This window comes from Gasterosteus aculeatus, chromosome 20 (assembly GCF_964276395.1).
Source record: "Gasterosteus aculeatus chromosome 20, fGasAcu3.hap1.1, whole genome shotgun sequence".
Taxonomy (NCBI): Eukaryota; Metazoa; Chordata; class Actinopteri; order Perciformes; family Gasterosteidae; genus Gasterosteus; species Gasterosteus aculeatus.
Window position 1 is genome coordinate 9,276,202 of NC_135707.1, and position 14,671 is coordinate 9,290,872.

Genomic DNA, 14,671 nt, shown 5'->3' on the forward strand with positions numbered 1-14,671 from the left:
ATACAATAAATAATGTTCATCAATGCCTTCGGCGTGTTGCTTTTAGTGTGTTACGCCTAACAGTAGTTATTGGGTGTTATATAAGGCGGATTGGCGGAACAGTACATTTTTCATGTTGAACACAGCAACACTTTTTTTCCCCTGTAGATGGAGACAAGAGAGCAGAATATCGCTTGTGGTGGAATTATAATTTATTTGTTTTCCGTAGGAATTTGTATCTTTAAGTAAAAAGACAAAAACAAGGTTACCATCAACCTTCTGTCAAGGGAAGGTGTTTTTTCAATCACATCATTTAGCACATGAGAAGGCAATATTTCCCCTTTTATAAATATTTCTCGATGGCATCTCTTGGTGAACTAAAGCAGGAGCACACCTATTTAATCATTTAATGGTTAATGATGAAGCTGAATTAGTTCATGATAATTGAATAATGCTCAATTAGTCCAGCATCTCAATTGTATCTAGTTTAACATCCTAATATATTGAAGATCTTAGGGATCACAGGTAGATAAATAGGAAGGCATCCCCTTGGTCTGCGAGAACATGCAGGGCATTTGTTTTCCTTTATAAAATATACGGTGTAGGAAATGAATGAGGGAAATAATAGTTACTTTCATCTCCGTCTTTGAGTAACACAAATAAAGCAGGTGTAAACATTGTACAATAAAGTAAAAATGACAAAAATGATAAAAGGAAAATAACAGCAATATTTTTTAAAGTACGTTTACTGTACGTACTGTAAGTTTGAGATAATTGTCGTTTTCTTGAGTATTTTCTTTCAATATCACGTTCTACTTCCACTACAAACCTTTTACTCCACCAATCATTACACAAATTGAATCATAATTACTTAGTGATATGTTAGCATACACAAAAAATATAATGTTAATATCGATTTAAAAACCCAAGGATATCAACAGTTTAATGTACAGATCAACCAAGTTCAAAGAAGAAATAGAAAATTAATAGGCACCGGTTACTGTCTTATTATTTGTGGAAAAATGACAAACTTTTCATACTTTACGATAATTGTGAATCTGCTCTTTACCCTCTAACTACGCCTACACATTCAAATGTATCCTTAATAATTTTGGGGTTTCGCATTATGAAGGTTTCATTTTAAGATCTGGGAAATTGTTGTGGCCATTTCGCTAGGCTTTTCCTGTCTAATGATAACTAATGACTAAAGTAGTACACTAAGTAAAAAAGGCTTGCTTTTCAGTATTCTACACCTTTACCCCATAAAACAAAAATTTCCCAGACATTTATTTGGGTAACATTGTCAGCGCAGGACTCTTACCTGAGTTATTTAAATGTGTAATTTGTATTGGCGTGATGACTTTTGCTCCGCATACTTCCTCTGCCCTGCGTGCGCGCCCCACCAGATCGGGGGCGCGCGCGGCGAAGGGGCGGGACAGCGCGCGGCCGGGATGAGAAACTCGTCCCGGATATTTTACAAAGTTACCTGACTACACCTGGCTGTGTGTCACCCACGGATAGTCTGAGGAATATGACCCGTCCCTGCTCGACTGAGGTATAAATATCTTCTCTTTTTTGGGGGGTGGTTCTTCTTAAATATTCTCTTCTCCAAAGAACCGTCACTTGGTGGAGTTTTAGCTACGAGCGCCGCTGCGGTTGGAGGAACAGTTTCCCCGTGAAGTGTTCCTCCTTCTGGGTGTAGCTGGCTGTAGAAAACTTGTCAACAGGTTCCTTGTCGGCGCTGAGGTCCGAAGTCCAGCGAGGTCACGGGAGAGTTGATTATCGACAGACTGGGACAATGGGATTTGAATATGTCCCTAATACACTGATAAGTGTATTCAGTGTTGTGTGTTTGTGTATGTGTATGTGTGTGTGTGTGTGTGTGTGTGTGTGTGTGTGTGTGTGTGTGTGTGTGTGTGTGTGTGTGTGTGTGTTGACATTTGATTAAGCAGTAGAGGCTATCAATGCTAGGTGTATGTCCCATAATGTACAAATTTTAACTTGTGCAGATACATGTATGGCAGGAAATATGTGTGGAACCATAATAGTGTAAAAAAAGAGAACTATTTAATTTCTTCATCTGTAGCTGTCAACACGAACCTTATTATATCAGACCAAGATGCAGGATGCATCCGTCTCTACATCAACCCCATCATTTTTAATTAAAGTTTTTACTTCTAAATTCATTCGAGGCCTGCCTGTGATTTGGGTCATTATGGAAAACAAGTCTACACACTGGGAACAGCTCGGTTTTTTAATGTATTCTGAGTTTGTCAGTGTGTTCAAACATTAACTCAAACACTGCGTGTGAGACAAGCTGGTCTTGATCCATTAATCATTCACCTGCAAACCAAGACAGAACACATGAAGGTAGTTACACTTGCATATACACACACATACACACACGTATATATGTTTATGGATCTTCAAAGCTGATTTCATTGGCTTTCGGCATGCATTAGTAATGCGGTGTTTGTGTGTGTTTGTAGTCCTGTGGTGTCCGTTGCTCCCAGAGGCTGGTCTGGGTTCAGTCTTAGCATAGTGTAGCTGGGAGTGCTCCACTCCAAAAATGTTTAACATTCTTATCATTCAGCTGCCTGTGTGAGGCGGAGAGACGCAGCGGGGTGAGCAGCAGGGAGAGCAGCAGGGAGAGGGAAGAGACGTGTTCAGACCCAGGCCAAAATAATAAGGAATTACACACACATACACGGTCACTCCTTCGCATTCATGCTGCATTACTCACTGCAGCCCGATGCTCCCTGCAGCACGTAAATTACTCATGTCATCCCGAGGGAGGTGCACTGGAACACAACAGTCTGGAAACATCTTACGCTGTTTTTTGTCGTTGCGTACGCGGTGTGTGTTCTGCAGGTCCCCATTCAGTGACGAGCCGAGGGCACGGGTGTTTGTCTTGAGAGGGAGGCAGAGTTACCGTGGTAACAGACATGCCAAAACCGGACCTCCTCTGCCTAGTTCAGCTACTGGACAGCACCATTGAGACCTTCAGAGTCAGCGTGCGTAGCAAACCCACGCACGCACACAGACACACACAGACCTATACGCACCAAACATGGTCCCCTTGTGACGTGAATGTGCTTCCTGTAACAAAGAGTGTGGAGAGAATGCAGATATGCATGTTATTCCTCAGTGATTAATAGTTAAACCACAACATGTTTTTCGACTGAATATATGCATTATTAATTATATTTGTCAAATATAAAACAAATTTTAATATTTAAAATGATAAAAAAAGAGAAACTTCCACATCCCCCTATACAGTAGGCACTAGTGCAACATATGGCACAGTACTTTTTTTACATTTACATTACTAAGCAACGGGTACATGTCAGTCAAAGCTTGCTGGTTGTTTCCATCTTTTTAGAAGCAAGATGAAGGCGTCGTTCTGTTGGACCAAGTATGCGACCACCTGGGGCTGCAGGAGAGGCAGCTCTTCAGTCTGCAGATCAGAGAATCCGGCACAGCCATCGCCTCAATCACAGCCAACACACACTCTCCTGTGAGCATTTGGGCTGGGAATGTAACATACTGCAGTCCCTGATTGCTGTTTAGATGATGATAACCACAGGGTGTGCTTTTTTTTTTGCGCCAGCCATTATACTTAATGAATTTTTCTTTCTCTCAGAGATGGCTGGAGCCGGAGAAACCCTTGAAGAAGCAGTTAAAAGGTAACCGTCTTTTACTCACTCCTGGGAATTCACAGTTTTTTAACCTAACGTTATTTCTCTTGTTTTAGAAGACATGTTACTATGCATTTATAGACCGAGTGTGTAGAAGAAAAGATGATTAAGGTGACCCTGCAAATAAAGATTGCTTCCCTGCAGGTCTTGCACCTCCTTTTTATATGAACTTCAGAGTACGATTCTTCATGTCTGATCCCAACTCTCTGCAGCATGAACAGACAAGGTCAGTATATGTGCCTCGCAGGTATGTGTTTTTGGCCTCAGTCATATATCACCAGATATTGATCCGGTGAAGACTCATAAAGGTGGTATTATGGAAAAATAAAGGCGTATAAAGTTCCTCTTGTCTCCTACTTGCAGGCACCTGTACTTCCTCCAGATCAGGAGTGACATTAGAGAAGGACGGTTAGTTACACGCTCTTCCCCCTGTGCACAGTATGCTTTTAGCAAACAAACACGATGTGTAATCGTGGAATGTGATTGCAGGTTGCAGTGCCCGCTGAGTGCAGCTGTAGTGTTGGCCTCTTACGCCGTTCAGTGTAAGTTCAACCTCTTCCTAGACAAACAAATGATTAATTACTTAATTACAACTGAGTACGCACTTAGTGCTGTTAGGGGTGCTCTCAATGAGCAGCAGCTCTCTTGCATGACCCCAGATGTCACTGGTGAATGTGTGCGTCTGGTCACGTGTCAATGCTCAGTGACTCTCTCCATCGTCCTGCAGCGGAGATGGGGGATCACTGCCCATCTCGCCTCCCCGGTTACCTCGCCAAATGCTACTTCATTCCAGAGCAGGATGAAGACCTACCGTCTAAAGTGGAGGATCTCCATCCACAGCACAAGTACTCCAGACAATTTCACTGCATCTAGTTGCCACCAACAAAATAAAAGTTTGTGGTGCAGTTGGTTTCTGGTGATGGATGTGATTCTGTTTCTGTGTGTGTGTGTGTGTTATCAGGGGTCTGAAGCAGAGCGAGGCGGAGCTGTGTTTCCTCAACACAGCACGGACGCTGGAGCTGTATGGGGTGGAGCTGCATGGCGCCACGGTAGAGGGATTCCCTCACATAAACTTTCATGCATTTCCTCTTCATTCCACTTTTTTGACACTTTTCCCTCATCGTCTCCAAGGACACCAATGATACCCCTCTGTTGGTGGGTTTGGCCTCCAGTGGCGTTGCAATATTCTGCAATAGGATTTGCTCCAGTTTCTTCCCCTGGTGAGTGATGACGACGATGGTTATATGTCTGTTATTTTATTTCTTCTCTTCCTTCAATTAATTGCATTCTTCTCATGTAGGGCAAACATCATCAAGATTTCATTCAAGAGAAAACGCTTTCTTATACATCTGAAACGTAAACATGTGAGTTTGTTTGTTTATGTTATTTTGTTTTATTCTCAATAGCTCTGAGCACATTGTTGCTGGTTATTGCTTTACACACCTGCCTGATGACTCAATTGAAAGTTGGGAAATTAACATGCGTTTTGATGAATTTAGGAAATAATAATTTCCCATGCTTTTCATGGTCTACATGAAGTATAGTATTGATTCAATGGTACATCCTTGAGTTGGCAGGTTTTCTCTCTGTATTTAGATTTGTGACAAGTAATAAAACATTCATAAAAAAAGCAGATTTTTGGTTTTTGTTGCCGGCAACACAAGCATCTTTGGTAATAGGTGTGACCTTGAATATATTTTAAACTTTATACACTGTATATTATATTGCAGGGCGAGACCCAGGACTGTGAGGTGTCTCTGGTTCTGCCGTGTCCCAAAACCTGTAAGAACCTGTGGAGGTCCAGTGTGGATCATCACTCCTTCTTCTGCTCCAACCGGACTGTTAAGAGCCCCAAACATAACAACACAACAGTTCAGTCCTACAGAAAGTTGATAACCCAACACCTGGGACTTGGCAACAGTAAATTTGAGAGGCGAGTGTTTCCTGTACTTTATTTATTTGCATGTATATTTTTGTCACAAACACTAAAAAGTTAACTTCCCTGTCTTGTTTTCAGTGGTCCAATGTGCCAGCGTGTTGTGGGGGGGATGGTGTGGAACCCGGTCCTGCGGAGGTCAATTTCATCTGACAACCTCGAAACCAAGAGCCTGCCCTCCAGATCGCCCCCGAACACCCCAAACTGGTACGACCTGCCACAAGTTTATGTTCTCAGCTGCAGTCAAACATCAGTGTCTCTTCTCCTTTTTTAAACCCATATTATATCACTAGATGAAATCTTCCACTAACCTGGTTTTGCTGTTTTTTCTCTCCGACAGGCGAAGTTCTCGAGTTCGCCACGGCCTCCGTAAACCTCGCCCGTCTTCGGCTGAACTGACCAATGACTTGAAAGACATGTCGGAGGGGGAGGACGTCTTCTACACATACCGGGCGTCGGTCAGCAGCAGCAAGGACAGTGAGGGAGACACTTCACCGCATCAGTGAGTATCAGAGCAATGTGTCTACTTGATGGGGCTTTTATCTTATTTATGAATAATAATTGCAGTTGAAATTTGCAAACTTGGTCATAGAGCGTCAATGAAATAAGTCAAGCATGTTATCAAAAAATAAAAAATATACATCTTCCATTTTAAATATTATGATATGTCAGAATCGTATCACATCTAATGTAATTTGTTAATTGGCAAATCAGGATGGTAAAAATGTCCTGAAATCATCTTTTAATCTTGTAGCCAGGGGACGGACGGGGCTTTGTTACAAACTGACGACAGTATAGGAGAGGAGGAGGGTGACCACATCTCACACCACTACAATAAGGTCAGATATGTCCCCATCAACTCAAAATGCACAGTCTGGTCTATAAATGTTGGGGGATTGACACAATTTCCATCATTTTGGCTTTGTACACAACCACAATGAATTTGAAATGAAACAATCAACATGTGGCTTGAGTGCAGACCTTCAGCTTCAATCTGAGGGTATTTACATCCTAATCTGGAGAATGGTGTACAACAGATGATATATGGGCCTCCCTTTTAAGGGACCCGAATTGATTGGACAAAATAACATCATTAGATTGTTGATTGTTGTCTCATCAGAATGTTGTTCCAGGACCTTTCCCACAGGAGTTTTTTTTTTTTTTTATGTTTTTTGGCAAACTCCAATCTGGTGTTCCTGTCCTTACCAATCCTATACATCTTGTGCTGAACCCTCCGCAGTTACTTTGGTGAAGTCTTCTCTTGATTGTTGCCTTTGACACAGGTATACCTTCTTCTAGTTCTGGATCTGGCCAGCTGTTGTGAGGGTTTTTTTCTCCGACTGAATTCTTCAGTCATGAACTTAGTGTTGCTGAGCAAACCAGCGCTTTGTGTCTTTTTAAGAATGTAGCAGTTGATTTGGTCATACCTTTTGCTATCTCTCTGGTGGGTTTGTTTTGAGTTCTTCAGCCTAACGACGGCTTGCTTCACTGACAGCAACAGCTTCTTGGCACCAAAATCCAAATGCAGATACCACTCTTTAAATGGACTCTAGACCCTTTATCTGCTCATTGTTAATGAACTAGGAGGGACTGCACTCAAAGCAAACCTTGATTTGTTTTATTTCAAATCCACTGGATGGTGTAGAGAGCACAGATGACTATATAAAACCGTATTTCCATCAATGTCCCTATTGATTCTGAGTAATGTGTGTGTGTGTGTGTGTGTGTGCAGGGTGCTCTCGGCGACGGGGACTTGATGCTCATATGTATTGCCCCCGATCATGACGGCAAGTTTGGCTTCAATGTTAAAGTGGGTCTCTCTCTTACGCTCTTTGTGTGTATCTCGCCATCTAGTGTGGCAGGCAGCATTTCGTAGCGCTTTCCTATTTATTTTCACACGTTGTGTTTGTGTTTTCACTCCTCGCTGTTAATTTCCCAACTCCTCCTAGGGTGGAGTGGACCAGAAGATGCCTCTAGCCATCTCGCACGTTAAACCCGACTCTCCGGTAAGAAGTTTGTGTTTTGAAAGCCTGGTGTAAATAACTTTAAGATTAAATGTAAACACAATATGGACTGATAGATGCCAAAACAAGCTGTAACGAATACTCAATATATTGATTGCTTCAATGGTCGTTCATCAGAAATATGATTGATAATTACGTCCACCAAGGAGCTAATAACTTGGTTTTGGATAGACATTTTTAAGTTGAAGCCTCAACCTGACAGTGCTCTCTGCTGGTCAGGCAGTGTAACGGTGACACTGTTAATAAAGGACATAGTTTGTCGTTTCTGTACTGTAATTAGTTTCTAATTGACTGACGTACACACTCATACTGATTTGTATTTAACTCATATCAGTCGATGTATCCTTCCGGCACTAAGCCCTTCACTGGAAGGCAGATTGAGGTTTGGTGTGTAGAAGTCAGCTTTGTGCCGTTTGCAGGCAGGTCGATGTGAACCCAAACTCCTGGAGGGAGACCTGGTGGTCCTCATCAACGGCCGAGACATCTCTGAACACACACACAACCAGGTTGTCATGTTCATACGCGCCAGCAGAGAGTCGCACTCCCGAGAGCTGGCCTTACTCATCAGGCGTAAAGGTGTGTGTCTGTTTGTCTGTGTGTGTGTGTGTGGCACAGAGAGACAAAACTGCTGAAGCAGCATGCAATACAAGAGCGCACGGCGCCTTTCTTCTCTCTATGAATATTTATCACAGCCTTGAACCGCCCTTGCGTTCCAGGTCCTGGCCGGGTGGCGCCCCTGCTGCAGTTACCTCCCGCCCTCACGCTCACCGGCCAATCACAGGGAGACAAGCTGTCAGCGGGCCAGTCGGAGAGGGTCACGACAGTGGAGGAGTCGATGAGACAGCTGGAGAGAGGAATACAGTCCGGCACGCTCTGTTTTCATTTTGAGGTATTAAAAATGCAGGCGGGAGCGAAACATTGTACAGGTATTTGAAAGGGCCAAATCAAACCAAATAAATCTTCTTCTTTTTTTAAAGCTGGCCGACAAACAGTAATTTTGGATCATAATGAGTATGTTTTTGGGGTCCTAATTTTTACTCAGACAACCAACAATTTAACACAAAGACGCACTCACCCGCCTGGAATGTGCAGTTCTTGTTTGTGCATGTTTCCGTGTGTTTACGCGCAGAGTGTGTGTTTGTATGCTTGTAATTCCTAGAATTTATACAGGAGGAAGCCTGGTCTATCTCTAAACTGTGCCCGGCTCCGTGAGAACACAGAAAAGAATCGATATAAGGATGTTTTACCTTGTAAGTACTGCTTATCCCTTTTAACCGGTGCGTCTGTTCCCTGCTATCCGTCCTCCCCTCCCATCTGCAGCTCTGTGCTCCCTTTTCTAACATTTGATCTAATGAGCCCACCGCTGTGTCACCTCATCAACTTACTAATTGCTTGAGTATGTGGTGCTTCTGAGGCTCAATGATGACCCTCACACACTGCTGCCCCTGCTCTCCTTTCAGACGATGCCACCAGAGTGGTGCTGCAGGGCCCGGAGGACTACGTCAACGCCAGCCACATCAAGGTGGGCATCGCTAATATGACGTGTGTCTTCCCTTTCCAACATTTAATGTAATCATCTGTGTGTGTGTGTTTGTGTTTTACTTGTCTGTCTCGCAGATGGTGCCCCCAGCGTCTGGTGTGTGTTTACGTTATGTCGCCGCTCAGGGTCCATTGCCACAGACCATCACTCACTTTTGGCAGACTGTTTGGGAGCAACAGATACACACCATCATCATGCTAACAACTCTCACAGAGAGGGGACGGGTATACATGCGTTCAGACTTTTACACCGTAAACAGCCTCATCGACACGGGGAGTGAAAAATTACACAGCTCAATATCAGCGATGCGTTGACAGTGATTACTACAAGCCCTACTTGTACATTATTACATGATGATTCATTTTTTACTTGATATGTGATTACTGTAATTACAAGATACAGCAGGGATGTTTGCTCACAAAAATTATACATTTTCACCATTGTGAGTAATTCTAGGATTTTAAAGTGTAGAGAACAGCTAAATGTGAACAGGGCACAAAGAGAAATAATTTGGGGGTGAGGACACGTTCACACAGAGAGACAGAGACGGCGACGTATCAAGGTCTTGTTGTATGAAGATGTCTCCAGCTCGGCTGTTGCTTGGTAACCAGATGCTTTCATTGATTGATAATTTTCCCTCATACTCGTCAAGTGCCAGGAGTTTCTCTCTACATGACCATCACACACACACACACACAAATTGAAAAATCAGTTCACATCCTGCTCCTAATGTATTACTTCGGTTTCTCAGACTGCCTGGTTGACCATTATTTGTATGTTGAATATGGAATTTTATGAATTTTATGAGAGCACAGGACAGCTGATGCAGCAGCATTCATACACTGTTTCCTGACTGATGACTCATGTCACGTGTAATGTAATTAGGCTGTGATGTCATACACTTGCAGACCAAGTGCCACCAGTACTGGCCGCATCCACCAGAAGTGAAGGATTATGGGCACATGCGGGTGAAGTGTCACTCTGAGGAGTGTAACCTGGCATATGTGACGCGGCAGTTCACTCTGACACACACACAGGTACAGTAACCAACGATTAGCCGCTCAATACAGAATTAATTGCATCCATTTGGATAATTACATTAGATTGTAGGTTGTATAAAGTACAAAATGAATTGTTAGATCTTTACAAATGTGAAAATGTGCTGCTTTTTCTTGTCTGAATCAGTTCATTCAAAACTGGGGATTTGGATATTATGGTCAGACAAGACCAGCATGAGCTCTTATGAGTGTGTAGCATTACAAGGGGTCTATCGGCAGAAATGCAATATAATATTAATGAATATGTTTCAAAGGTTTCAGCCAGAGGCTTCACACGGAACCTTTAACCGTCTTCTGATCTCATATAAGCCAAACAATTAAGCGAGAAAACCGTCTGCATGGATATAATTAAGAAAATAATCAGTTGCGACCCTAGTTGAAGGTCAGACCTGCTTCCATATCCATGTGACACCTAAGCATGGTCACGGTCACACACACAACACAGAGCTTTTCTATTTGTATGTTTGCAGTGACATGTGCCGTGTTTGTACCATATGTCCCATAACAAAGTTCACCGCAGGCAGCAAACTATCCACAGCCAAACACAGAGTCCACTCCGTATGGATGGCGTGGTCTGTATGTGTGTGTGGCTGCGCTTGGGCGTGTTACTGTGTATTAAAGAAGTATGTGGAGGTCTTTCTGAAAGGTTTATCCATAACAGTAAAACCCTTAATATGGCATATAATCTGATTTAAATCAGCTAATTTCCACATTGATTTCTGGAGCAATCGGGCAAATAAACAGATTCAACTCAAGGAGGCATGAAGTATGAAATCACACACATGCACACACAGATACTGCTGTGTGAGCCCATCTGCTCTTCTGGCGGATTGAGTTAATCCCTGCATGGAGTCACAGGCCACATGACTATTATAAACTCTAAACTCAGCCATTCCCCTCGCCACCTGTTTTCATCTTTCTGTGTCCCTCTCCACTTTCTAATCCAAGTGTCGGTCACTCGCTGGCTTGTTCTGCTCACCTGCTCCGTGTTTCCACCACTGCACCCTTCTGTTTTCTCACATGCTGAATATTGTCAGAATGTTTAAGCTTGAGTTAGTCTCATGTGATATATTCACCAAATGATATCTGTGTGTGTGTGCCTGTGTGTGTGTGTGTGTGTGTGTGTGTGTTAGCGGGGGGAGGAACGGACTGTCACACACCTGCAGTATGTCGCGTGGCCCGACCACGGCGTACCCGACGACCCTTCAGACTTCCTGTTGTTCATCACCTCTGTCAGGGAGAGGAGGAGAGGTGAAGAGCCACTAATGGTACACTGCAGGTAACGCACAAACTCTTTCTTTCTCTCTCACACACACACACACACACACACACACACAAATGTGCTCTACCTCCCGCTACTATACACTTAATTCTGGGTTGTTGTGAATTTCAGTGCTGGGATTGGACGGACGGGTGTTCTGATCACCATGGAAACGGCTCTAACTTTGTTGGATGGGGGTCGGCCAGTGTTCCCGCTGGACATTGTGAAAACATTAAGAGATCAGCGAGCCATGATGATTCAGACCACGGTACGGAGAAACAAGACGTGGTTTTCTGTCCCGGTGATTGTTTAAAATGTATCATAGTCACTTGTTGCTTGAGAGTTTAAGCTGTCCTCAATATTCATTGTGTGTATTTTCTATATATTTTGGCTGTTTATAGGCTTTTATTTATCAGAAGAACCATCTGATTTGTCTTCTACTTCTAAGTGGCCTTGGTTTTGGACAACCGCAGGGTCTTGTCACCTTCAACCTTCATTAAACCACAGAAACGTGACGGCCACAGTTTTATACTGAAGGCAGAGGAGCTCTGTGGCACCGTGGCGGTGTTTGTCGAGGGAGAGGGAGAGGAAAGTGGTACTCGTTGCTTTGATGGGAGATAGTGCTGGGAATATGGCTGTTCTCCAGTCACAAGCCTGCTTCAAGGCCACTACCTCCACCACTATAACCCTTATTTTGAAAGGCGATCCAGTCCCCGAGGATTCTTCTCCTTGGTGTATTTATGCTGATGGAACGTTTCCTCAGGTTCCCCTTGTTTGTGTCCCTGACAGTGATGGAAAACATGCAGCGTCAGAGGACAACCCTCCGAGTCAAGAAGCCATATGTTTAGATTACATTGTTCTGCAATGTGTTAAGTCTCTCCACACTTTCCCATGTCTGTCTTCCTTACACACACCGCTACGAGGCACATGCTGAAAATAACTCCCAGATCAACAGTTAACAAATCAATCTCACCATGAGGTCGACCTAGTAGCTGAGCTTTCAGTCGTATCATACAATCTACTTCTAGCAGCTCGCTAGTGTAGAAGGGGGTGTTGGTTGGATCACTTTGGTGATTCTGTGACTTTTCCTCTGAGGCCACTAATAAGGTTCACATTTGTGGTTTCGAGTGAAATGTTGCAACATTGGATGGATTACAGGGAAATTTGGCAGATGCATTTGCGTCCTCCTCGGGACAAATTCTAATTGATGTGGTGATCTGCTGACATTTCTATATACACAAGGACATTATCAAGACAAAATTTTAAATAAATCAGCAAAATTAAAGACATTCCCATCGATCTCTGTTGGGCCCTGGTGTTAGTTGTAATTAGCAAATGCTAACATTTTAAAGTAAGATGTGGATAATTGCAAATGGTGTACCTGCTAAATATCAATATAAGCTTGTTGTTGCGAGCTTGTTAGCATGTCCAACATTAGCATTTAGCTCGAGGCCCCGCTGTGCCAAAGTACAACCTCACACAGCAGCTTGTGCTGCAGCGGGCTCTTAGCGTTCATTAAGAAAAGACTAACAGAGCTGGGAGCTGCACTTTGCTACTCAATTCTACTCAAATTGTAATAAAAAGCATATTTCAGGGGACTATTTTCACCTGCTTATTAATCCGTAAATCAAACAGTTAAAATTGCAGAAACGGAGAGAAGAGGGAAGATAACAGAAACCGAATTAAAAAAATTTAAAAAAACAATAATAACCAAAAATACAGTCCGATGCCTATAGTGCAGTCGGGGAGTAAGATCTATATTGTCCAGTGCATCTGGAATACAATACAATACAAAGAATACAAAGAGATATTAGATAAGTACATGCAATGGAAAACGTCCAGTGGTTAACACCCTGAACGGAGCCTTTGTTTGTTTTTTAAATGATTGAATACTACCTGTATGAGTTATATGAGGAGGTAGTAAATTCCAAGCATTAATTACACAAAACAATAACTGTACAATTGAGGAAGTTTGTTCTTAGGCTTAAATTGAACACATATTCATTCACATTGCTAGTTTGTAGGTTCAGTCCATTTTTCTTTTCATGAAATGTAATGACATGTTAAATATAATCAGTAATGCCCTTTTTAAAAATGGTTGCGTAACAGCTACTAACACACTGTTTGTTGTGTGTTTCAGTGTCAGTTCCAGTTTGTGTGTACGGCCATTCTGCGAGTCTACAAAGGGGAACAAGAGGGATCTGCAGCACCGTAGCCCAAATCAGCAACAGGAGCAGAACAGACGCACTCCGCCTCTTCTCATTGCAGGCGACTGCCACAAAGGGGCTAGAAGAGATTAACCTCTGCCACTGCGGGACTGGTACACAGACTGGATAATGAGAGTATAACCAGCTTCAGAGCACAGCTGTCTGCGATCGGTGTAGCCTAGATTCAATGCAAGAGCATGAGTCCAACGCCTAGTCGGCCTTAGTGTTTCCTGATGCATTTCGCTAGTAGAGGCTGCGGTCTCCATAGAGACTGATGTAAAACTGATTTGAGCTGCGAATTTCTGTCAAAGGGGCCTCGAAAGGAGTGTTGCTTCTACTTATTTAGCCACGCGGGCCTCAGACTGACGCCTGCCAATCGTCCGGCCGAACGGGGCGGCAGAGACAGATGAAAAAACTACAGATTACAAAGATCCTTGTGTTTTTTTTTTTGTGCATTCCCAAAGACGAAGAGCGTGGCAGGCGTTGAAATCACTACAGCGGATACTGTAAGGTCGCGATGATGCGGCGTCACGCGCTGTTGGCTCGCAGAGCGCCGAAAGCGACTGTTCAACACTTAAATTATTAAGACACTAAATAAACACACAGATTTATACTCATTTGTTTGCTTTGTCATTTCCTGTTATAGTGAATGTTATGAATTATATAATTTATTGAGGATGTTTTATGTTGACTCTTAAAGCTCCTCACAGTCCAATACGTCGCTGCAGGTTTTATGATGTTGTATAATTAAGTTCTTTACTCATTTTTAAATGCAGTATAAAGCAGGCATGAGGAGTTTGCTGTGCAAAGTACCAACTAAAACCCCAAAGGTGTGGTTTCTGCATTCCACCGACTATTTTACGGAAGCGGCTGATGCTCAGAAATCTTCATGTTTGGTTCAATAGATCTGCTGGTGTAGAGTTTGTTGAGGTAGAAGTTATGACGTTTAGTTAATTCTAAGAGTTCCA

General features: G+C 43.0%; 1 protein-coding gene across 2 annotated transcripts; it reads left to right on the forward strand.

Moving 5' to 3' along the window:
• The first annotated feature begins 1,383 nt into the window (after window positions 1-1,383).
• On the forward strand, window positions 1,384-14,320 carry ptpn3 (protein tyrosine phosphatase non-receptor type 3). Of its 2 annotated transcripts, none has more exons than XM_040164795.2 (26): window positions 1,384-1,534; window positions 2,851-2,993; window positions 3,362-3,496; window positions 3,623-3,665; window positions 3,822-3,903; window positions 4,041-4,085; window positions 4,167-4,219; window positions 4,405-4,522; window positions 4,639-4,726; window positions 4,809-4,897; window positions 4,978-5,041; window positions 5,408-5,610; window positions 5,695-5,820; window positions 5,954-6,115; window positions 6,368-6,452; window positions 7,346-7,423; window positions 7,563-7,619; window positions 8,057-8,213; window positions 8,354-8,526; window positions 8,797-8,887; window positions 9,098-9,159; window positions 9,255-9,401; window positions 10,086-10,214; window positions 11,369-11,514; window positions 11,629-11,764; window positions 13,637-14,320. In XM_040164795.2, the coding sequence occupies exons 2-26, from the start codon at window positions 2,925-2,927 to the stop codon at window positions 13,709-13,711; spliced, it is 2,613 nt and encodes an 870-aa protein (XP_040020729.2). In that variant the 5' UTR covers window positions 1,384-1,534; window positions 2,851-2,924; the 3' UTR covers window positions 13,712-14,320. The 2 variants fall into 2 exon arrangements, with proteins under 2 accessions (XP_040020729.2, XP_077951164.1); XM_078095038.1 differs by having other exon boundaries at window positions 1,401-1,534; window positions 2,573-2,993.
• Window positions 14,321-14,671: the final 351 nt, after the last annotated feature.

What these genes read in the sequence shown, in the direction of transcription:
- ptpn3 (XM_040164795.2), top strand. Translation starts at nt 2,925, where the DNA reads ATGCCAAAACCGGACCTCCTCTGCCTAGTTCAGCTACTGGACAGCACC. An exon ending in ACGTTAAACCCGACTCTCCG is followed by an intron (nt 7,620 to 8,056) that starts GTAAGAAGTTTG and finishes TGCCGTTTGCAG; the next exon opens with GCAGGTCGATGTGAACCCAA. An exon ending in CCATGATGATTCAGACCACG is followed by an intron (nt 11,765 to 13,636) that starts GTACGGAGAAAC and finishes TGTGTGTTTCAG; the next exon opens with TGTCAGTTCCAGTTTGTGTG.